Genomic DNA, 24776 nt, shown 5'->3' with positions numbered 1-24776 from the left:
CGGTTAGGGTTAGCACGTCTGCTAGCTTTCACGCCTCTTGGTTTGTTTCCATTCTCTGAAGCCGGGGAAGGGAAATGACATAAGCCCGATTTAGGTGGCATAAAATATTGTTCGGGAGGTGCGATGGTAAAGGTGAAGTCGACGGTTTGGCCATTATGGAGTAATTTTGCCATGTCGTCTTGAATTAATGTATTATTATTTCATATTCCATTTAGCACAAGACTATTTTTTGTCATGACCATGCCATTTATTTAGATATTGGGGAAAAATACTTGGATGAAAAAATAATATCCTGTAAAAATATTGGAGTAGAGATACTGAAACAATGACATTTTGTGGCTCTCTTCGTCGCGTTTTCCTCATTGTGAATAATTCCCCCTCAATGGGCTGCATACTAAATCAGATGAAATCGTGATTCTCTCGCTGACGTCATCCACCTGTTGGGGACGCAAGAGCCCTATATTGGTAGGCGTGGCTAAACGGCAGATTAAAAGACTAATTTGTCGTCATCTGCGCTTTGCTAAATTGTTGTATATAGTCGAATCGTCTCAAAATGTGATTGTAATTCACATAATAATCCTGTTTAAGACTTTTTTTTCTCATGCCGTACGCACTTTAAGGTATATGCTAAATCAAGTTGAGAAAGTTAACTTATTCACTGCCATTAACAGTGACATACATGTACATCAAATTTGTTTGAATTGTTCATGCTTTACTGCCATTGACTGTGATATCACCATCAATGGCCGCCAATGAGTTAAAATACATAATGGAATATGGTAATAGATAAAAAAATAACAAAACAATACATTAAAAAAATATATAGATACGAACAGTATAATTTTATGTATGATGCAAATTAGCAACAACAGGCAAACACTAAGGCTGCTTTGATCTGGAATATCACTAACAGCTAAAATAACTGCAGACTTGGTTTTAGAACACCAGTTCACCTTTATGTTGATTAATACTGGAAACTATAAAATTTGTAGTGTCAATATTATTGAAGATGTATGTTAAGCTAATGTTAATATTTGCACAAACTGAAAACGGTCCTCCCAGTTGGGACAGAAAGACGCCTAAAGTTTCAAACACGTGGTCAGTGACATCATGGGACAGAAGCTGTTCCTCATTCAAAATGACTCACTGCTAGCCAGGGAGCTGAGTTGACCGAGAGCCTGGTGACCTTAAATTGTCAAAATAGTGGCTACGCATATTTGGGTCTTTATTCAAACATTTTATTTTGTGTAAGAAAAGCCTCATAGGCGAAGGTTTCACACTTCTTAAGGAACTGAAAGATGACCCATTTACTGTTCAGAGATGCTTTCTGGGTAAGTCACTTCTTGTAGTGTCACGCTAGTAAGGTTGAGTGCTTCATGTGCTAAAAAGAAATTGTGCTTTTATTTATTTAAAATAACACCATTGTTTAAAGAAGGGATAAGTCGAATTTTACACTCAATGGCCATTTTTGCCCATTCAAATTGGACATATAGGCCAAGTCATATGTATATGCAGTGAAATAACATTCGAACAGGTATGTATAATAGATTTTAATATGATAATGCATTTTGAAGAGGTGTTTGTTTTCATAAATCATTGAATTACAATTAAGAAATAAATATATTTAATCAAATTAAAATCTGTATAGTTAAAGAATTATAGTCTTTAAACCAAGTTATAAAAATATACACAACATTGGGGAAAAAATACAACGCGCTGAATTTTTGGTAAAATGTATCCAAATATATGCATTTTCTTTATACTGCAATGCAAGTAAGTGTAATGTAAGTAATTATTAACAAAAGTACAGAAAAATTATTATTAAAATGTATTGGGGTTTTTTTAATTATCACAAATCAAATAATTATTTCATGAGAAGAATAGAGGGAGCAAAACCTAGATTAAGTCAACAATTAGAGGATTTGTACTCTGGAACGTGAATACACAGATGTCTATTCTAAAAATAATGTCGCTCCTCATTGATGGGACATTGTTCTTTTCTAGGAGGGCTGTGTTGTAGAGTTCTATTTACCCTTTACGGGTAACCTTGCTTGCCTTAGCAGTTAAACGTAATTAGTGAAGCAGCATTGTACCGTTAAACATGGACGGATCCTCACAGCTAGTCAGCCACTCTTTAAAAAAAAAAAATATATATATATATATATATATATGCTTAAGTTCTGCTTTTTTACTCAATGGCTGGTACAGCGTTAGCCTAAGGACATGTGGCAATAGTTGCTGAGCAATGGTTGTCATTGCACCATTTTTTTATGCAACAACACTTGCCTTTGCTCCTCAAAGGGCTACAATTTTACCTGCCATGCCGGCTATGAGGCTCTGGTGCAACGCTTGCGAGATGGAAGACAAATGTGTAAAGATGTGGAAGAACTGTTAAAGATGAGGTAAGAATAAAATTTGCTCAAAGTGCACAATTAAGCTAGAAATATAAATATACAGTGGAACGTCTATAGTTCTACATGGCTGGAGTTGGACAATTATTGGTGGATGCACGGATGGACGTAGTCACATTTATAAGGAACTTTATACAGAACATTTCCATGACAGTTCAAAGTGAAAGATGATAAAGAAGATGAATTCCCAGAACTGACCTTAACATATTTTGCATCATTTTTCTCCCGGCTCCTGGATGTTGTGATGGTAGAAATGCACCAAAATGATGAAGTGTCACAAGTGTTTACTTTTGTAGTGTTTCATGCACAGGGCATCGGCAGAGGAGAAGTATGGGAGGGAATTGGTGACCATAGCCCGCAAAGCTGGAGGACATGTAGAGATCAGGTAGACATTTAGTTCTTTTACTGATGAAAAGGACACAACAACATAGTAATATTATTCATATTCTCCTCATAAAATACGCAGCACTCTGAAAGACTCCTTCGACCAACTAAAAACACGTAAGTACTGTACGTGTATTTGTTTATCTTCTGCTCTACACGGTAAAAAGGAAAAAATGGTAAATTAATAAATTTACAGTAAAAGCTGTGGTTGCTGGAATTTAGATGTTAAAATGGAGAAAACATGTTTAAAAAATGGTGTAATGCGTCTGTACTGTAACAGATTTTTGTATTTTTTTTTTTTATCATGAAAATCATGGTGGTAAAAATGTATATGAAGGGTATTTTTTTAATACTCTGATCGATATGCAACTGGTCCTGATTGGTGACATTACGTCACAACTCTTCACGTCGTCTCCCCTCTCCCGCTGCGATTTAAACCTAAAGTACAATCTTATCAGTCAAGCGTGATGACTACCAAGCTACCGAAGACTGGCTTGGGAAAAGTTTTGTGGAAATGAAAGGTTAGGAAAACCTTACTCCTTGAGAACGTAAAAGAGCATACCGACAGTTAAAACTAGACTGGACTGTTGGCTCAGTAGTCAGTACGTCAGTGGTATCCTTTGAGTGGTATCCTTGGAGAGGGGGGGTATTGAGAAACGAAGCGCTGTAACAACACCACCATCAGACCGGTTACACCAATGTATGTATTACTGTGATTTGATGTAAAACAACAGTTGAATGTAGTTCTGTGTATGGTAGTTTATTGTTGACAGTATTTTTTATGGTATAATTCTTGCAAAGCAGCTGCCAGTATTTTTAATTTAATTAATTAAATTTAATTAATATTTGATTTTAACTGATTTTCTATCCATATTTTGGTTAGTGTGGCAGGCTCATGCTAGTATAAGGTTGGCATTGTAACACGAGTTTTATTCTATTATTGTTGTCATGTTGTAATAGCGAGTTTTTAGTAAAAGTTTAGATTTGACTGCAACAAGCAACTTCTCTGCTTTTGAATACGATTTCATTAAAATTATACAATTATTACAATTGCAAGACATAAAGGCTTGATCAAGTATGGTATTAAGCTTGGTATCACCGAGTACTAAAATGTTAGTACAGTACTACTACTACTATTACTAAGGGTGTAACGGTACATGTATTTGTATTGAACCGTTTTGGAACCGGTTCGGAACGGAGGCATACCGAACGAGTTTCTGACATAATGTAACCCTTACTTTTCGAAGCTGTGAGTCGATTGGGTTACAGTTTCTTTGTGTAGATTATATTTACTCCATCTTCTCTACTATAATGAGGACCAACACGGTAGGACAGAATATAACCCAGAAACGTCAACGGCGTGACAATGTGGCCGCCGCGAGAACGCAGTGAAACGCGGGCGTTAAAGTAAATCAGCCAATGCACACCAGTCGCAGTGCGGCCTCGTGTTAGACGCGTCCCAGAAGTGGCTAAACGCGACGCATGCGAAAAGAATGGCAGAGTTTATTATTTGACGCGAGACACGGCCCTCCTGCGTCAATACTACTAGCTAGTCACTCGTGTAAAAATATGGTGGATCCGGTCGATTTACAAACTATTATGCAATCGTAACCCACTTTTTGAGTCCATCAGATCTCTTGAGTGGTAGATCGGGGCACAGTAGATTTGTCTTTGTTGATTTACTGCTGTCTTCTCTGCTATAATAATAACCAACACGGCCCCGTGTTCAATACAAAACCCTCCTACCACAACAGAACAAGTAGGAACTAATATTCACATAGGAACTAAAGTTATACAACATAAAATATACAATATAAATGAATACTACATCACATTTGTAAAATATAAACACATAATAAAATTAATGATAGCCCATTTAAACACAATAAATTGAAATGAGCTAAAACACCTGTAATTAAATAATAAGAATAATACACAGATCCTGCTTACACAATAAATGTATTCATTTCTGTGTGGGGCTTTAACTTGAGAAAATCCATCAATAAAGCTTTTGAAAACCGTTCATAAGAAGAAAAAAAATGATTCATTGAGGTATTTCATTTGTAAATACATGCTAAAATCTTTGTCATTGGGATTGCTTTTCTCTTTAGCACAGGACTTCTTTTTTCTTCTTTCTTTCAGAAAGAAAGCTGACCAATACGCGGGGTCCGAAAGGCAAATTGTTGTTGGATTATTATCTTTAAATACCCGCTACTTTTTTAGCAGAATTCTAGCTTTGTATAGGCTAATGTTCCTATTATTGAAAGCACAAAAGTGTGTAATAAACAACTAGCACATTCATATTTTGCATTTTGTTTTCTTACTGTACCGAAAATGAACCGAACCGTGACCTCAAAACCGAGGTATGTACCGAACCAAGATTTTTGTGTACCGTTACACCCCTAATTACGACTAGTGCTCACTCAGTAGAACATTATCTTCTTAAGAACTAAATGGGCATATTTACATTTGTATTCAATTTACTGAGATTTTTTTTCTTTTATCAAAAAAAAAAAAAAAAAGTCAGATTTTAGTTAACTTTCCGGAGAAACTGCTTTGAAAACTCACTAATGAATCGCTGACCACTGTTTGATGAATACTGTTGAAGCTACTGTATTAAATCTACTGCTCATGGTCGATTTGGCTGCAGAGATGGAAAACATTGGAAACTTTCACATCCAAATTTCGGAAGCAATAAAAGAAGAGGTGAAAAAGGTAGAGGCATTCAGGGAGCGGCAAAAAGAGCAGCGAAAGAAGGTACTTGATCATTTGCTAAAAGGCCATAATATCACAAGCAAGGCGGCAACACTGATCCACGTTTTTTCCTCACAGTTTGAAAGCATCATGGAGAAAGTGCAGAAGGGAAAGTTATCTTTGTTTAGGAAGACTATGGAGGTAATGACATAATGGACGCAATTTGTTGGCGTGCGAATGTTTTTGTCATTTACATTTTCTGTGATACATCAGAGTAGAAACAACATAAATATCCAAGTTTTACTTTAACACCTCTCTAACACACAGTCAAAGAAAAACTATGAGGTGAGATGCAAAGAGGCAGACGAGGTTGAACAAGCATCAGAAAAGACCACCGTTGCAGCCAAAAATGAGGAAAAGGTACGATACGTGTGTACTCATGTGTCGCAATCTAAAAAGTGCAAGCACAAAGTCAGTGAATGAATGACCTTGCACAGTTCTTGGGGCGGAAGGAAGCATACCAGAAAAAAAAGGTATGTAAATACTATATTATACATGAAAAGTCATTACATTAGCTACAAAGCCAGTAATCGTTAGTGTTGTTACTTTGGCAACCGAACCTTGTGTCAGCTGCTTAAGTGGTCTACTGTATCATGTTGATGGACCAGCCCGATAGGTGTTATAGTGTTAATTCTTTCAGTATGTCTATGTCATAGGTGTTGCAGTGCGTGCAGCACCCACTGTGGCCCTTGGCAATTAAATGACTTTGTGAAGGCATGTGTGGTAAGGGAGATAAACAAAGATTTTTAAAAAGACTTTGTGAAGGCATGTGTGGTAAGGGAGATAAACAAAGATTTTTAAAAATTGTAAAATTTATGCAAAAAACACAATATAAGAAGGCGGCATTACAGTACAACACTTTAGATATTTCATGCCAAATAAATTTAAGATTTTAGATTACTACTGACAAATAGCAAATTTGAGAAAATTTAAACAAAAAAATTTTTTTCAAATATATTTTTTTAACAAGGTAGGAATTGACCTTCTGAAAAGTATTTTTCAATGTGCAAAATGAATTTGAAAACATTTTACTTTTTGAATTTGAGTCTAAACTAATTAACAAGTTTAAATAAACATATACTGTATGTGCAAAATAAAACTTGTTCAATTCTGACAGGTGCGCCAAAGAGCCAAGCAGTGCAGACAGGCAGCGTGTGAAGCAGGTAACAATGGAGGCGCAATTCCTTTATTAGTTAAAAGCTCACTACACTGAATATGTACAAGCTTTCTCAATGATCTCCCGATCTTTCCACAGAGAAGGTCTACTTGACCAACATTGAAGAACTTGAAAGTGTTCGCCAGGACTGGGAGGAAACGCACAGAAGCTCGTGCGAGGTAAATGGCACATTTTACATCAACTCACAAGCAAGAAGTTCGCACCACTTCCTCTTCATCGGCACATCTCTGCATCAAAAGGGGAAATCTGTACGGGTCATGTACAGTGAATCACTTTAAACTGGAAATAGTCTCGATTTTGTTGCCAGATTGAACAGGTTCAAGCCCAATTGGGCTATTTTCAAAGATCGGGGCGGGAGAAAAATGCATTGGGCATATCGATAAAATTTGACAAAACTCGGTATTTTGGGAAGGGACCGTTTTGATTCGATTTAACATTTAAACTTGTATGTCTACATCGTGAAGGTCAGCTGTATTGCTTTCTTTAAGAAAGCATAATCTTTAAATAAAATAATTTTTAAAATGACATGACAAAATGTGTTAAATGCACCGTAATTGTTTTTGGTATTGTTGCATATTCTGGCTTGTTTCAGCTTAATTCCCTCGACGAATTACATTAAAATACACCCTCATTACAAACTTGTTAATAATCTCTTAACAATCCAGGAATACAAAAAACAAACATTTGTCTCAAGACCAATCAATAGTCTGTGTAAATAAAGATATTAACTGAAAAAGCGATGTCAGGGATTCAGTGGCGCCCCCAGGGGGTGGCCACAGCCACCCCTATAAATTTCTTGGCCACCCCACTGGCCACCCCGCTTGCCAGTATATCGTTAGATTGTTGTAGCATCAGTTACGCATTTCATCCGAAATGCAAATCTGCCAGCACCTGCTTTTCCCCAGTAATTATTTTGTTTAATGTACACCTTATGCCTAATATATTCATTCATTCATCTTCCATGCCGCTTATTCCTCACAAGGGTCGCGGAGGTGCCGGAGCCTATCCCAGCTAACTACGGGCAGTAGGCAGGGGACACCCTGAACTGGTTGCCAGCCAATCGCAGGGCACAAGGAGACATACAACCACTCACGCACACACTCATACCTACGGACAATTTAGAGTGTTCAATCAGCCTACCATGCATGTTTTTGGGATGTGGGAGGAAACCGGAGTTCCCGGAGGAAACCCACGCAGGCACGGGGAGAACATGCAAACTCCACACAGGAAGGCCGAAGCCCGGGATTGAACCCTTGATCTCAGAACTGTGAAGCAGACGTGCTAACCACTCAGCCACCGTGCCACCTTGCCTAATATATACATAACTCAATAAAACAGAATTGTTGTGTAAATATGCACTGCCCCTTAGGGTCTGGCATGAATACTACATCGTTTTCATGCGGAATTGCGACATTGTTCAAATGGGAGACGCAAATGCAAATGCAAATTTGAAATTTTTCGTATTCTCGGAGAGTCACCATGTAAACAGCACCTTAGTTTTGGTGTGCCAACCCAAGATTTTAAGTGGCCCCATCTGGCCACCCCTATGAAAAATTTCTGGAGGCGCCACTGCAGGGAATTAACAAAAATAAATTAAAATGGAACTTTCCTTCAGGTAAAACACTACTGCTTTTGTCCACAAGCACAGCCAAACTCAACAAAAAAATGAAAGCCCCTTTGGGCTGCTTTAAGACCACATAAATAAAAATGAAAATTGGGGAGAAGGGAGTAAACCTCAGTTCACAACATTTCTTACAGTTTAATGAATGTTAACAGTAGAAAACACATACAGGAGGACACTTCTAAGCAGCATCCTACTCAAGTTTTGCAGGTTAGCAAAGTCACACAGTTTAATGTTATGTCATCTCTGATGCAGGTCGGACTTTCAGTAGCAAAAGTAGTGCTGTTTCCCACCTCCACAACATTGATATCTTTTTACATTAGAGTACTTACAGTGGCTGCTGCTGCCTGAAAAAAAAAACCTTCTAATATCCCTCCTCTTCGAAGGGGGCTGAGAAGGCGGCCTGCTGTCAACAAGTTGTATTTCTGTCGGGGCTGAGTGTGTGCGTGTGGGTGGGTGGTGGTGGAGGGGTTCAAATCATCCGCCATTCAATGTGGTAGGGTCAATTCTATCCTTACAACATATGGAAAAACAAATTACCTATATAAATGAACTCAAAATGTAATGCAAATAAGGTTGCTTTAAAGTTGGTGGGTACAATTTGAGCATTCCGAAAAATTGGTAGTGTTATATCCCTACCATCCCTATGCAAACCTACGCCCTTGACTTAGTTTTCTTTTGACAAACATGTATTTTGACGTTCAATAATGAATAAATTCACCGTTAATTATGAATGATTGGGTTTAATTGAAAATACAGCAATTTCCACCCTTTATAAGAACTACATCTCCAATGATGCTTAACAGTGAAACAAAAACGATTCCAAAGAGTCTCCTCCTGTTGATTTTTTCCCCCTGGTCATAATATCAACAACATATAGATTGAGTTGTATAAGGGAAACGTTTTATCTTGAAAGGGGAGGTTGTAATTTGGGCTTTTTTTTTTTTTTTTTTTTTTTTTTTTTTTAAAACAAACTGGGTCGATTTTATTATTTCCAATTTGCCACACTGATCCCGAAATTTGTTTCTGTAGGTGTTCCAGCAAATGGAGGGCGACCGCATCAATTTGCTGAGGTGCACCCTGTGGGACCATTGCAATCATATCTCAATGCAGTGCGTCAAAGATGACGAGGCAAGTGTACTATTTGATGACATTTGTATGTTCAAAGATTTGGGGGATTTTTTTTTTTTTTTTATTGCTTCCAACATCATTATTGATAGCAGAATGTACATTTCAATTCCACATATTTCACTTAAATTTCCAAATTTTGATTAAAAAAATATTAATGAATGAATTTTAAGCAAACTGGAGTGAAGTAAATTGAATTTTATGTAAATCGAACTAACCCAAGCAGGTATCAAACCCGAATCGCCAGTGTGGCAGTGGTGTATGCATACAACTGAGCTAAACAGCCTACCTAACTGTTTAACTGCCAATGTGCTCTTTTTTAAGGCATGGGGAGGGAGGCAAAGTTCTCACAACTTATCAGTTTAAGTTCTGTTTACTCAGAAACTTAAGTCTGGCCAATAAACTTGTTCAAGCAAATTAATTCAACTCAAGTTTACAATATCTACTTGATGAGTTCAGGATACTCAAAATATTTAGAATAATTTCAAGTGTACATAGTCTCAAATTAGAATGTTTAAAAGGAAGTTTTACTGTTTTACAGCATACAAGTTTCATCAAGTGAAACTTAGAGGCTTTTTAGACCACACAGAACAGAATTTGATGGCAATTCAGTGAAAATTTCCTGAGAAAATTTCTGACACAACTAATGCAAAGCTGTACAATTTAACATGTAGCCCTTTTATGCACAAATTATGTTTTTTCAAACCTTAGACGGTACGCACTCAATGACATGACTCAATGAATGACTACTCCCCCCATGAGTCATCACCTTATCGTGGTGGAGGGGTTTGCGTGTCTCAATGATCCTAGGAGCTATGTTGTCTGGAGCTTCAAGCCCCTGGTAGGGTCACCCATGGCAAACAGGTCCTAGGTGAGAGGCCAGACAAAGTATGGCTCAAAAAGACCCCTTATGATGAGCAACATTGATGAACCCCAGTTTCCCTTGCCCGGACGCGGGTTACCGGGGCCCCCCTCTGGAGCCAGGCCTGGAGGTGGGGCTCGAAGGCAAGCGTCTGGTGGCCGGGCCTGTCCCCATGGGGCCCGGCCGGGCTCAGCCCGAAAAGGCAACGTGGGCTCCCCTTCCCATGGGCTCACCACCTGTGGGAGGGGCCAAAGGGGTCGGGTGCGTAGGGAGTTGGGCGGCAGCCAAAGGCGGGGGCCTTGGCGGTCCGACCCCCAGCTGCTGAAGCTAACTCTTGGGACATGGAATGTCACCTCTCTGGCAGGGAAGGAGCCTGAGCTGGTGTGTGAGGCAGAGAAGTTCCGACTAGATATAGTCGGACTCTCCTCCACACACAGCTTGGGTTCTGGTACCAATCCTCTCGAGAGGGGTTGGACTCTCTTCCACTCTGGAGTTGCCCATGGTGAGAGGCGCCGGGCAGGTGTGGGCATACTTATTGCCCCCCGGCTTGGCGCCTGTACGTTGGGGTTTACCCCGGTAGACGAGAGGGTAGCCTCCCTCCGCCTTCGGGTGGGGGGACGGGTTCTAACTGTTGTTTGCGCTTATGCACCGAACAGCAGTTCAGAATACCCACCCTTTTTGGAGTCCTTGGAGGGTGTGCTAGAGAGCGCCCCCTCTGGGGACTCCCTCGTTCTACTGGGGGACTTCAACGCTCACGTGGGCAATGACAGTGAGACCTGGAGGGGCGTGATTGGGAGGAACGGCCCCCCCGATCAGAACCCGAGTGGTGTTCTGTTATTGGACTTCTGTGCTCGTCACGGTTTGTCTATAACGAACACCATGTTCAAACATAGGGGTGTCCATATGTGCACTTGGCACCAGGACACCCTAGGCCGCAGTTCGATGATCGACTTCGTAATCGTGTCATCGGACTTGCGGCCGCATGTTTTGGACACTCGGGTGAAGAGAGGGGCGGAGCTGTCAACTGATCACCACCTGGTGGTGTGTTGGCTCCGATGGCGGGGGAAGATGCTGGCCAGACCTGGCAGGCCCAAACGTATTGTGAGGGTCTGCTGGGAACGTCTGGCAGAATCCCCTGTCAGAAAGATTTTCAACACCCACCTCCGGCAGAACTTCTCCCTTGTCCCGGGGGAGGTGGGGGACATTGAGTCCGAGTGGGCCATGTTCCGCACCTCCGTTGTTGAGGCGGCCGATCAGAGCTGTGGCCGTAAGGTGGTTGGTGCCTGTCGTGGCGGCAATCCCCGAACCCGCTGGTGGACACCAGCGGTAAGGGATGCCGTCAAGCTGAAGAAGGAGGCCTATCGGGCCTTTTTGGCCTGTGGGACTCCGGAGGCAGCTGACGGGTACCGGCTGGCCAAGCGGACTGCGGCCTCGGCAGTCGCCGAGGCAAAAACTCGGACATAGGAGGAGTTCGGTGAGGCCATGGAAAACGACTTCCGGACGGCTTCGAGGAAATTCTGGTCCACCATCCGGCGTCTGAGGAGAGGAAAGCAGTGCACTATTAGCACTGTGTATAGTGAAGATGGTGTACTGCTGACCTCGACTCGGGACGTCGTGAGTCGGTGGGGAGAATACTTCGAAGCCCTCCTCAATTCCACCGACACGCCTTCCTTTGAGGAAGCAGAGTCTGGGGACTCTGAGGTGGGCTCTTCGATCTCTGGGGTTGAAGTCACTGAGGCGGTTGGCAAGCTCCTCGGTGGCAAGGCCCCGGGGGTGGATGAGATCCGCCCGGAGTTCCTAAAGGCTCTGGATGTTGTAGGGCTGTCATGGCTGACACGCCTCTACAACATCGCGTGGACATCGGGGACAGTGCCTCTGGATTGGCAGACCGGGGTGGTGGTCCCCCTTTTTAAAAAGGGGGACCGGAGGGTGTGTTCCAATTATAGAGGAATCACACTCCTCAGCCTCCCCGGTAAAGTCTATTCAGGGGTGCTGGAGAGGAGGGTCCGTCGGGAAGTCGAATCTCGGATTCAGGAGGAGCAGTGTGGTTTTCGTCCCAGCCGTGGAACAGTGGACCAGCTCTACACCCTCGGCAGGGTCCTCGAGGGTGCATGGGAGTTTGCCCAACCAGTCTACATGTGTTTTGTGGATTTGGAGAAGGCGTTCGACCGTGTGCGCAGGGGAATCCTGTGGAGGGTGCTCCGGGAGTACGGGGTACCGAGCCCCTTGGTAAGGGCTGTTCGGTCCCTGTACGACCGGTGTCAGAGTCTGGTCCGCATTGCCGGCAGTAAGTCGAATTCGTTCCCAGTGAGGGTTGGACTCCGCCAAGGCTGCCCTTTGTCACCGATTTTGTTCATAATTATTATGGACAGAATTTCTAGGCGCAGCCGAAGCGTTGAGGGGGTCCGGTTTGGTGACCTCAGCATTGAATCTCTGCTTTTTGCAGATGATTTAGTGCTGTTGGCTTCATCAAGCCGTGACCTCCAACTCTCACTGGAGCGGTTCGCAGCGGAGTGTGAAGCGGTTGGGATGAAGATCAGCACCTCCAAATCCGAGACCATGGTCCTCAGTCGGAAAAGGGTGGAGTGCCCTCTCCGGGTCGGGGATGAGATCCTGCCCCAAGTGGAGGAGTTCAAGTATCTTGGGGTCTTGTTCACGAGTGACGGTAGGAGGGAGCGGGAGATCGACAGGCGAATCGGTGCGGCGTCTGCAGTAATGCGGACTCTGCACCGGTCCGTAGTGGTGAAGAAGGAGCTGAGCCGAAAGGCAAAGCTATCGATTTATCAGTCGATCTACGTTCCTACCCTCACCTATGGTCACGAGCTTTGGGTCGTGACCGAAAGAACAAGATCCCGGATGCAAGCGGCCGAAATGAGTTTCCTCCGCAGGGTGTCCGGGCTCTCCCTTAGAGATAGGGTGAGAAGCTCGGTCATCCGGGAGGGACTCGGCGTCGAGCCGCTACTCCTCCGCGTAGAGAGGAGCCAGCTGAGGTGGCTCAGGCATCTGGTTCGGATGCCTCCCGGACGCCTCCCTGGAGAGGTGTTCCGGGCATGTCCCACCGGCGGGAGGCCCCGGGGACGACCCAGGACACGCTGGAGAGACTATGTCTCTCGGCTGGCCTGGGAACGCCTTGGGATCCCGCCGGAGGAGCTGGTTGAAGTGGCTGGGGAGAGGGAAGTCTGGGCTTCCCTGTTAAAGCCGCTGCCCCCGCGACCTGACCCCGGAACAAGCGGAAGATAATGGATGGATGGATAGACGGTACTCATTTAACTCATTGGCTGCCATTAATGGCAATTGCCATTCGCCCCTTCCAGTCAAAATGGATTGGACGTCTTGCGCTGTAAATAGCACTTAAAGATGAGCATTCACGGCCAGTCCTCCCAGTTTGAACTGGATGTCATCCAGACCATGAGTGGCATGCAGTGAGTGAGTTAAATACTAGGGGGGAAGACAACTTTAGAGTGTTAAGTGGGGCCGTAACCAGTGTGTATTTCCGTTTTCATCCATTTTAAAGCACGAGGTAACTTTTTAGTTGTCGATTATAGCGGCGCATGTGGACAAAAGTGGTAGTGTTTCCCATGAGGACCAGCACACAGAGTCTTGAAATCCTGATCTCCCGGTCACCTGCAGATGGATTAAACCACATTTTTGTTTACAGCGACTATGTAAAGGATTGACAGTAATGAGGTTATTAATCCAGTTGTGGCTAAAGAATCGCATATGGTGATGCTGAGAATGAGAAACGTTTGATTTTATACCGTATTCCCCCACTGGCCATGTGGAGGTGTCACACCAATGGTTATTCTTCAGTGTCCTTTGATCCTGGTCGCCTCCCTTTTTCTTTTTTTGTCTCCTCAGACAAAACTTTGTCTCTTTTGTTGCTCTATCATCTTTGAAGAATTTGCATGTGAGCGTTCGCATCAACTTCAGTCATTATAACGAATGGGGAAAGGGGGAAGTGACGTATGCCGTAAAGCAGGGGTAGCCAACTCCGGTCCTCGGGGGCCCCTGTCCAGCTTGTTTTCCATGTCTCCCTCCTCCAACACACCTGACTCAAATAATAATAATAATTATCAGGCTCCTGCAGAGCTTTCTGATGAGCTGATCATTTGATTCAGGTGTTGTAAAGGAGGGAGACATGGACAACAAGCTGGATAGGGGCCCCCGAGGACTGGAGTTTGCCACCCCTCCCGTAAAGCAATCAGCACAATCGTAGATATTTGTGTGATGGGGTTCCTGCCACCCTCCTCAAAGTTAATTAAGCAAGTGAAAGCGATATAGACGCCCTCAAGATATAAAAGAGGTGTCATTCAACTAGTTGTCAGTCGAAATCTCACAAATGTTATGAAAATATTTTATAAAAGGTTGAAAAATTACCTAGTGTTGCTTTTAATTGAATAATTGAGTTTTTGTTAACATTGTATTACCGTATTGGCCCAAATATAAGACTGTGTTTTTTTTGCATTGAAATAGACCGAAATAGTGGGAGTCGTCTTATATTCGTGGTCTAGACATTATACCCATTCACGACGCTAGATGGCGCCAGATATCATTGAAGCGAATGCTGAACTTGGAAAGTAATGTTCCCTCATGACAGATCTCAGCTACCCTCAAGCTTAACCACTTTGCATTATTTTATTGCAATGTTTTTCCTTATTCAGATTTGTTTCAAGACTAAAGTTACAGTTCGACCTCACTTTGATGGTTAATGCAGTTATTGCAATTTTGTTGTTTTATCACAATAGATAGGTTTATTTACATTTCAAAAAACAGAAGCCATTTACGAATGTGATTGCACTTTACATATTTAAATGTTCAGATATTAAGATTTGAATGAGGCAAAATAACATGCTTTTTCTCTCAAATATATTGTTATAACCATTTGTTTCAGATGTACTGTAATTATTTTCTGTATAAAAATTAATTTGGTGTTCAAAAAGTCTTTTTTCAAACTTGAGTCTTGAAAAAGAGGGGGTCGTTTAATAATCAGGGCCGTCATATTCGGGCCAATATGGTAATTTATAAACGTTATCAAACACAATATTTTTTTTTTTGAATTGTCACTTGCCCCTTAGAGGGTTAATAGTTATGTCATCTTTTGAATATCTGCCCACTGTAGTGACCTCGGTCCCTACAAGGGTAAAGAAATTAAAGACACAGCAAATAAATACTTTAACACAAGATTAGTAAATTTAACACTTTCAAGAGCTTGTTGCAATCATGTCATTCCAGTTCTTTGAGGAGGTCAGAAAGCACCTGGAGCACTGTGACATCATCACAGACAACAACTGCTTCATTGAGATGAAAAGGACAGGTTCGCATCCACCAGGTGACTACGTACTCTTAAAAAAATACTGGACAATTCCAAGTCTTCACTAAACCTAACATGCATGTTTTTGAAATGTGGAAGACAGTAACATTATTTCGACCACTAGGGCCCCTTCACAATTTAATACTTTAAGTATAGTAGAGTATAAAGCTCACCTTTAATGAATGGCCTATTTTAAAACTGTTTTCATATTATGGGCGCACTGCATTATAAGGCGCAATAGTAATAGTAATAGTTATAGTAATAGTAGTGGTTGAAGTTGCATTATACATCCACTAGATGGTACTGCACTAAAGGGAATGTCATGCCATGATTAACCGACATTGATCCATATATAAGGTGCATGGAATTATAAAGCGGACAGTCTGCTTTTGAGAAAATGGAAGGCTTTTAGAGGCGCCATATAGTGCGGAAAATACGGACCTGAACCTTTTTCGCCCTGCATCAAGACAACATTCTCGTTTTGCTGTCACAGATCCCATCGTATTTGAAAGCTACTACCAGAAGGAAACCACGTCCTGTGATGGAAATGACTTTGGGGGCCGGGAAGACCGCATGAGAAGAACCTCAGATCGTCTACTGGGAGCTTCTATGGAAATAAATGTTGTCAGTGACTCCTCAAATATGCCATCTAGCGGTGAGGGTAAGTCTCATGCCATTTGCATTTACAATAGTATAGAGGTCACTAAGGGCCGCAGTGGGTGCTGCACCCACCGCAACACCTTTCACATAAACATACTGAAAGAATTATTGACACTCTAGTATTTTCATCTCTGTGCTTCATGTGACATCTTCAGATGGGGCATATGCGGCCCTACTAGGCCTCCAGCAACCAGCGGTGGACGAGGACGTCTACATTGCACTTTACAACTACACTGCACAGGTCTATGGAAAATCATTTGAAAATATTTTCCACATCCTTGATATCCAGTTGAAGGTTGTGTTAATCTTTGCATGATCCATTCAGGTAGAAGATGAGCTGACAGTGAAAAGAGGCGACGTAGTGCAGGTCTTGGAGTGCGGCGAGGACGGCTGGTGGACAGTGGAGAGAAACGGGCAGGAGGGAATCGTGCCAGGCAACTATCTGGGCAAGCTCTGAATAGACTCATACCAAGCGGGTGGATTAAACTAAAACATTATGAGTTACATTTCATCATGGGGAAGCCAACATAGAAATGCAAAGTAAGTATTTTAACATATTTAAACAATTTGTTATGTTAGTATTGTAATCACCTGTTTAAATTTTGGCTGAAGGATGTCTGCGTAATTTTATCTTGAAGTAAAAAAAAAAATATTATAATTATAAAAAAATGTTGCTTTGTAAATGTAACCATTGGTAGCAGTTTAGTTATCTGTGATAATGGTTGACAGCTCAGGATGCCTATTGTGTTAAGTTAGCTTTAGCATCAGTGTTAAAGATATTGTTTAATGTGATGTCAGTCCAGTTTGCAGACGTTTTTTTTTTTTTGTAATAGTACTATTTTTATTTAACACCACACCTCCGTAGATGACTTACGTGTTACAGTGCCCGTCATTACAGCAGCACACACTGATGGCAAAGCAGACTTTTTAAATGCTAAATTCTGAACTTTTTAACAAAAAATACCGACACATTAAAAAGCTTTCCCACACTCCCAAGGAAGAGTAATATCAGGATTTTTTTTTTTTTTTTTTTAACATTGCATGTGTTTTTGTGGACGGAAAAAAAAAAAATCAATGCTACCATCACAGAATTCTTAGGTGAAACAATAAATGAGTAGTCGTCAAACTGAAATGCATGACTTTATTTAGTTCATGTTCAAAGCTATACACAATTTGTTGGGGAGGTTTTCCACAGCTCCAGCAAAATATTCTGGGTTTGATTTACTGTATGTAACAGCTCCAAGTAAACAAAAACAGCACAATTCACAGAAAAATAACTATATCTAAAATAAATCATTCCCACTAGTGGAAGTTTTTGACATACAAACTTGAAAGCGGAAACATAAGGGTAAGATTAATACTGATTTTACACCCACTTACAACACTGGGGATTAACTAACTCGCACTCAATATACAGTATATTCACAGTGCTTCAACAGTGAAGCGGATTCAGATGTAAATTCACAGCATGAAAATGAAATGGGGAAAAGTATATACTTCGTTGCTAAATCAGTTTTGATGGGAAGGGGGAAAAACATTTCTCTTTTGTTTCCTGCATAAAAAAAACAAGTCTTCAAAACTGCAATCAGTACGACGTAGCACAGAAAGAAAATTATAAACAATCTGTTCTCAAATTTAGTAGGCTTTTGAACATCCTGTAACAGAATCTAGTGTTATTAATGTCAAGTTTGAGGACTTATGTCATTTGAATTTTGAGTTTTATACGTTTTTTTCCCGCAAAAATTATTCATCTTTCCCCACACAAGTCGTGATTCTATTGTGACGTCAACAAACTTCTGTAGACCTCATCTCAACTAATTTCAAATAGTTTATTTGCATATTGGCAGCTCTTACTCCAAATGAAGGACTAGCTTAACAAGGTCTGGTGGTGCTAGTTTTACCACAGGCCTGAGAAACTATATTTCATACGGCCAAGACTGATTAAAAGAGAAATTAATGTGAAGGTGGACTCCCCCTTCAACCACAAGCTTCTAAATTTTTGTTCAATTTCCTACTAAGTACTCAGGAGTGCCCATTTGCCCTTCACACTTCCAACTACGACTTAACACAAAGGTGCCGAGTTAATTTTTTTCTCTTTTTGACATTCCGAGTGAATGAGTTTATTTTTAAAAGACTACACAATGTTGATAGCCATTTACACGCTGGCTTTTTAAAGCATGTCAGTGTCAGGAGAAGAACGTAAAAGAGCTTACAAAGCATGTTAATAATAGGAATAAATAGGTGGCTCCTCGTGTTGGGACCACGTTGCCAGTGTTCGCTACTTATTGGATTGTGCAAGGTGTGCTTGAGTTTATATACTTCAGCTTAAATACAGAACTACTGCAGAAATCTACCGTGATGTGGTGACGATCGCCTTCCGATGGTGGCCGTACGAGTCCTTCACGCGTAGCTGTTGGTGGTGACCAGCAGCTCGTATGCAGGGTCGTGACTTCGCCTACAGAGCACCACGCAAGCGCAAAGCATGCCCAGCATCTGTCAGCACAGACAAGAGGAGTCTGTAAAACTTTGTAGTATATACTTTTCCAACAGACTAGAAGTTATCACATGATTTTAATAGCTTTTAAAAAGTGTACTGTAGCATGAGAATGATGCGTTGTACAGTAGAATTATTAATATTAGTTTTAGTTTCACAAGGAAAGCAGTAATGCACAAGAAATGTTATGAGTAATAATTCATAATACTAGCAGAATTAAAAAAAATTGCACCAATAAAGACAACAGTTGCCACTCGATAAACTATAAAAGTATGAAAAAGAATTGTCATTAAAAAAATTATGTCATTGAAATTAGTAATGTGAATAATTTTGTAATAGTGTATTTCAGTGTACAAAAATAAAGTCGTTATATTACAGGAAATTATGGCAATAAATTTTTAATGTCAAACAATACTGGAATTTGAAGACATAAAAGTTTTGATATTAAATAGAAAAAAAAGTTAAACGTAATTAAAAAGTACTTTTACACTAAAGGAGATGAAATTCCAATACAAAGTACATGTGATGCAACTAGAACTAACGGACAGTACATTATTTCCCTCCCAAAACAAAAATGGGGACAGAATATAAATAAATCGAATTTTTATACAATCTTTTATATTAACACAGTCAAAATACTATAAGTGTAAAGTCGTATTATTAAGAGAAGAAAAATACAATTTCATAACGACAAAGTCGTAATATTAAAAAAAAAAAAAAAAAAGGACCAAAAATAACAAAAAATTAAACAATATAGTCAAACTACTACGTTAACCATGCCTTCATTTTCCATGAATAAATTTATTAAGATGAAATCGAACATTGTGTAATTATTCTTTTAATAAAACTTATAAAATAATACAACTTGAATTATAAATGAGAATAATTTTGATTTTAAAAAAGTCATAAAAAAGAGGAATATTTCTAGATGAATTACGTTATGAGCCGCAATCTTGCTCACAATATTTCTTAATGTTAGTTCCAGAATGCAAAAATATTTGAACATGAATTTACATTAAACAATATACTGTATTTTTCGGACTATAAGTCAGTTTTTTTTTTTTTTTTTTTTTTTTTTTCTCTCTCCATAGTTTGGCTGGGGGTGCGACTTATGCTCAGGAGCGACTTATGTGTGAAATTATTAACACATTATGATATCATTTCACATGTTATTTTGGTGTTTTGGAGTGACACTGATGGTTTGGCAAACTTGTTAGCATGTTCTTTATGAATAGTTTGGTAAACTTGTTAGCAGGTTCTTAATGAATAGTTATCTCAATAACTCTTAATAGCTATGGCCACGTTCGCGTTCTTCCTTTGCCAATGTGTGTTCAATTGTATTACCGTAATTTCCCGAATATAAGGCGCACCCGTGTAAAACGCGTACCCCAACTTTACCTGTAAAATCTAGGGAAAATTCTTGTACCCGTGTATAAAGCGCACCCTAATTTTAGCACTAATAAATATGAGTCTCGTGTTTCGAACTTTTATAAAGTACGCGGTTGCAGCATTTTTAATCCTTTTGTCAAATATATATTTTTTTAAAATAGAATACTAATTTTCTGTGGTAAAATTGCTCACAGCATACGATAATAATTTTCACAAAGTAAGGAGTTGTAGTGAGTTTTAACAGAATTCACCAGCGGAACTAATGTTGGCAAGTTGTGTAGTTCCCGGGGGGAAGAGTTTAGTTAAGGGAACAGCCGGAAGTAAACAAATGTCCAGCGATTTGCGTGCAAGACGTACGTTGTTACTTTGTGAGTTTCAATGTAAATAAAACAACGCGGATTGGCTCAGTGGTTCAACACTCTTCCTCAGACTCCTGTCCTAGCTCGCCACACGGTCAACATTTATACGAAACGGATCACCGTGACGTTCTCTTCAAGACAACACCGGCATGTTGCAATGATAAGGTAAGAAAAAATGTACCGGTAAATAATAAACGAATAGTACAAAAAAAAACATTTTAATTTTATTAGATGTGAAAAATATCACGAAAACAATTATTTACCTCATGAAACTTGATTATTATATCACTGTTGTTCGGATTAGGTAATATTGTGCTGGTCCATCCTTACAGTGGAACATGAATCATGACGATTTTTTTCTGTCTCCGTCCCTGTACCCGTGGATAACGCGCACCCATGATTTTACGAGTAAATTTTGGAAAAAAAAGTGTGCGTTATATTCGGGAAATTACGGTATTTACTTTTTTGTATTAAAATGCATGCTTTTAGTTTGTGGTGCTTTCACGCCCACATGGGGGCGAGCTCGCACTTGTTTACGTGAAGAAGAGTGCTCACACGCCAGAAGATGACTGACAGCTACGCAGCTCTGAGACGAGTGAGTGGGCGAGAGAGAAACACAGCTGCGAACCTATGTTCATTGTTTATGCTTGTAAAATATCTCTACAGACGCAACGCCTGTCCGTATAATCTTTTCTGTTGTTGTTGTGTGTTTTCCACCCGCGATCGGACACTTAGAGCCAGTGGTGTGGTTGTTTGAACGATGTGCTAATGCTAGCGAACGCATGCTAACCGTTTGTGTCATTGCTGTAATAGCACCTAATTATCATTTATTTACGTTGATGCAAACCTGTTTGGTATCGAGGATGAAATTGATTCAGCAAATTATATGGACGTCCAACATCGTCATTTGGGAGTTTAGCTCGCTGTATAGCCAGGACCAGGCCGTAGCGTCCTGGTGAGGACAGTATATTCGCATTTCGTTGTTCATGCACTGTATACTGTACACTTATTCAGCATGTTGTTCTCTATTGTATTTTTATATTAAATTGCCTTTCAAGATGACATATTTGTTCTATGTCTTGGATTTTATCAAGTAAATTTCCCCCCAAAATGCGACTTATACTCCGGTGCGACTTATATATGTTTTTTTTCTCTTCGTTGGGCATTTTATGGCTGGTGCGACCTATACTCCTGTGCGACTTGTAGTCCGAAAAATACGGTAATTAAAATCTGTGACTCGTGACCTCACCTGTATCGTTGCAAAAGTTAGTGCAGCCCAAATGACATACATCATGATCTCCTTCAACTTTTTCACGACCAGAGCTTCACAACCCTGAAGTAAATAAAACGGGTGAATTAAGACAAAAAGAAAATACGTGTTCATTTAATAATTCTAAAAAGCACTGGCGCTGATGTCATGTGTGCGTGCACCTCTTGGTAGAGGTCTGCTGGCCGGGAGAGGGTGCCGGTGCAGTTGCTGATATTGGGCTGGCAGCAACTGACAGGGACGCTGTTGTTTTTAGACTCTTTGAACCAGCGAGTGTTCCTCCAGTCCGAGTAGTTGTGGATACCGCAGCAGTGCAGCTAAAAATAAGACGCAGGAAGTACTTTTAAACACATTAACAGAATAGCAAACTGAGGTGAGGTTTGTTTTGTTCTCGTCTTTTGCAAAAAAAAAAAAAAAAAAAAAAAAAAAAAAAAGGGGGAGATCTACCATCCAGTTATTTGATACAATATTTCATCCTGAAATGTGTTTCTTGTCTAGCTATTAATTTGTATTTTGTGGCCAAAAGAACAAATAGGTGACCAGAGATTACATTTAAAGTAACTATACAAAGTTTGTCACTTATTACCCGTGACTGCCACCTCCTGCCTAAAGTGGAACAGTAACTCGTGCATGGTGCGCATATTTGTACAACCACAGAGGAGGAGCCAAGTTTATCCTCGGTTGTAGTGCATGTTATAGAAAATGTGTGTCTAGGTGCCCTTTTAAAGGTCATATATTTAGATGGGTTTGATTTGACAAAGTATTTGGGTATTGTAGTTTATTGTGCAATTACAATACAACTTATATATGATGAAATATACAGGTACCAATAAATATTTTAGTATGTGGGAGATTTCAATTACTGGCCTTTTTTTTTTTTTTTTAAGTTTCCACCTCACCTGTCTTTGCACATAGTCGATAGCGCGACTGGGAGCATCCGTGTTAGTGCCATTGTACTCATTGTAAACCTTCTGAATGGAGTGATTCACCTCATCTTCCACCTGGAACAGGCACACTTTTTTGTGAGTTTTTACTTTTGTGGCAGTTTGGGGAAATTATCTTGTTAGAGATGCAGATCAGCTATAAAAAGCAACAATGAATTTTTAAAAACTATAAAGATGCTTACTTTTGCCCTGTAGATGTAGCCCAGCACCACCACCACACACTCTGTTACAAACACCAGCAGCAAAATGGCAGCAAACTAAATAAATGGGACAAAAAGTTAATTATTGATTAAGGTTTCATCTATCCTAACATGAGCTGCAACGGCGCACTCACAGTGGCCAAGCCACAGGAGCTCTCACGTATGGTAGCACAGCAGCCTATCAGACCAATGACGAAGAGAAGGGTGCCCACAGCGATGATGACGATGGCTGGGATGAGTGTGTACACGTCCTCGAAAAAGTGGTCGTAGTCATCGTAGGTGATGAAGACGTAGGCTCCGATGTAGCATAAAATACCTGCTGCCGCCTAGGAACAAGTACAGTTTATTTGAATGAAGTCATATCTTATAGAATACTGTATTTGGCAATGAAGTAACCGGTAATCCAAAAGTAATTAAAATATAGCAAGTTACATTACTTTAAAAATGTGGCACTTGTATAACATTGCTAAGAAAAATTTATAACCAGTGACTGTACAAGTAATACATTTTTAAGTAATTTTCTGAACACTGACTGCAGTACATTTCTACTACAATTCAGCACCATCCAACTTAACCTTGAGGGCAAATAATCGCTAATAGACCACCCAGTCAAAGTGTACTAGACGTCTATCTCGTTGTCAGTGGCTGTCAATGTGTTAAATATGATGAAATTAAAACAAACAAACAAACAAAACTCAAGTGTTATTAGAGCTATAACCAGTTTCATTTCAGTTTAAATCATTTTTATTTTTTTTGTTTCGACTGACATTTCATTTGTGTAGAATTATATTTATTCATTTAAAAATATAGCTTGATATATTTTGATTGAATATGCTTTATTAATAAAATAATATTTATAATAATTAAATATGTGAATGCCAGGTCTTTATGGGGTAAAAGCAAGGGTTTAAATTTTCCCTATAAAGGATTGCGTACATACGCAAACGATAATTTTCACATATCTAACTGTAATCTAAACTGAGAATTATTAACATACTGAGGAGGTAGACTCGGATGACATGTTGTCAATGCAAGTAGCTAGTGAGCGTTTATATTATGGGATGTGCTGACCTGCTAGCACCCTGTTAGCTTAAGAAGCAAAGCAGGTCGACAGCTGCCACATTACGTCACGGCGTGGAGGTTCCAGACGCAATTAATTGTTTAACTCCTCACATTGTTTCGAGTATGTGTTGTTACAATGTAAACTATTTTCGCTTAAAATAACCTTGAAACGTCTTGTCTACTAAGGTAAACTGAGAACGCGCATCTCTGTCGCAGTGCGCTAACTTGCTAATAACACCGCTCCGTCCTCAAGGATGCCGCACATCAATTCAAAATGCTCAAAGGTGCTTACCCAGAATATAAGATTGAGGAAAACCAGGACGGTTTTGGATGACGTAATCCCACACTGCCCCATCTTTCGCTCGATATAGATATTATATCAAGCAGTATTGTCTCTCTGAGGAGGGAAATGCGACGCACCTGCTGCACTTTTTCCCCCTGTTATGATAATAAAATGGCTTCGGCGGCCCCGCCCAACTGTGCAGATTCTCAAGGGATGGGCCAATGAAAACGCTGCACAGAGGGAAAATACCTGTCACGTGGTATGTGAGGGTGCACCCGAAGATAATCGTGTCCAAAAAGTCTCTTTACCATTTCAAAAATGTATTAAAAATACAATTGATTAGATGATTTATTCAGATTTGTTGTATTGTATTTAGCGTTTATTGAAGTTTTTTTCACCTCTTTTAATACACCTCTACATGGGCACCATGAGTTGCACGAAGCACATCAAGACGGTACTTGATTTCTTGC

At 40.3% G+C, this 24776-nt stretch overlaps 2 protein-coding genes across 7 annotated transcripts in view; one reads left to right on the top strand and one right to left on the bottom strand.

Annotated features, from left to right (window-relative positions):
* Positions 1–1148: 1148 nt before the first annotated feature.
* Positions 1149–24776, top strand: part of LOC130922900 (proline-serine-threonine phosphatase-interacting protein 1-like) — a 38495-nt gene continuing 14867 nt past the window's right edge. The window contains exons 1-16 of one of the 6 annotated variants that reach the window (XR_009064612.1): positions 1149–1331; positions 2302–2402; positions 2722–2796; positions 2878–2912; positions 5446–5552; positions 5628–5690; positions 5817–5909; positions 5987–6022; positions 6667–6712; positions 6805–6884; positions 9380–9478; positions 15570–15666; positions 16142–16309; positions 16464–16549; positions 16634–16848; positions 20621–20715. Coding sequence is in view for 4 of the 6 variants with exons in the window: in XM_057848153.1 (XP_057704136.1) it covers positions 1299–1331; positions 2302–2402; positions 2722–2796; positions 2878–2912; positions 5446–5552; positions 5628–5690; positions 5817–5909; positions 5987–6022; positions 6667–6712; positions 6805–6884; positions 9380–9478; positions 15570–15666; positions 16142–16309; positions 16464–16549; positions 16634–16765 (1251 nt within the window). In the remaining 2 variants the exon portion in view is untranslated. Of the gene's footprint in view, positions 1332–2301; positions 2403–2707; positions 2797–2877; positions 2913–5445; positions 5553–5627; positions 5691–5816; positions 5910–5986; positions 6023–6666; positions 6713–6804; positions 6885–9379; positions 9479–15569; positions 15667–16141; positions 16310–16463; positions 16550–16633; positions 19849–20620; positions 22051–24776 lie in introns of those variants that run through there. The other 5 variants (XR_009064611.1, XM_057848168.1, XM_057848153.1 and 2 more) reach the window with 5 other exon arrangements.
* On the bottom strand, positions 17436–24477 carry LOC130922919 (tetraspanin-3). The gene is made up of 7 exons (XM_057848198.1): positions 24316–24477; positions 23096–23287; positions 22944–23018; positions 22717–22818; positions 21982–22134; positions 21800–21883; positions 17436–18801 (listed from the first exon to the last, which is right to left on the bottom strand). The coding sequence occupies exons 1-7, from the start codon at positions 24376–24378 to the stop codon at positions 18709–18711; spliced, it is 762 nt and encodes a 253-aa protein (XP_057704181.1). The 5' UTR covers positions 24379–24477; the 3' UTR covers positions 17436–18708.

This window comes from Corythoichthys intestinalis, chromosome 1, assembly GCF_030265065.1.
Source record: "Corythoichthys intestinalis isolate RoL2023-P3 chromosome 1, ASM3026506v1, whole genome shotgun sequence".
Taxonomy (NCBI): domain Eukaryota; kingdom Metazoa; phylum Chordata; class Actinopteri; order Syngnathiformes; family Syngnathidae; genus Corythoichthys; species Corythoichthys intestinalis.
Note: the sequence above shows the minus strand (reverse complement) of the source record. Positions and strands in the feature narration are given on the sequence as shown.

Excerpts from the sequence above, each read along its gene's own strand:
- LOC130922919 (XM_057848198.1), bottom strand. The coding sequence starts at position 24,378 with ATGGGGCAGTGTGGGATTACGTCATCCAAAACCGTCCTGGTTTTCCTC. Across the intron at positions 23,288-24,315 it reads TCCTCAATCTTATATTCTGG|GCGGCAGCAGGTATTTTATG; the intron begins GTAAGCACCTTT and ends ACTTGTTCCTAG. Across the intron at positions 23,019-23,095 it reads GCTCCTGTGGCTTGGCCACT|TTTGCTGCCATTTTGCTGCT; the intron begins GTGAGTGCGCCG and ends CCATTTATTTAG.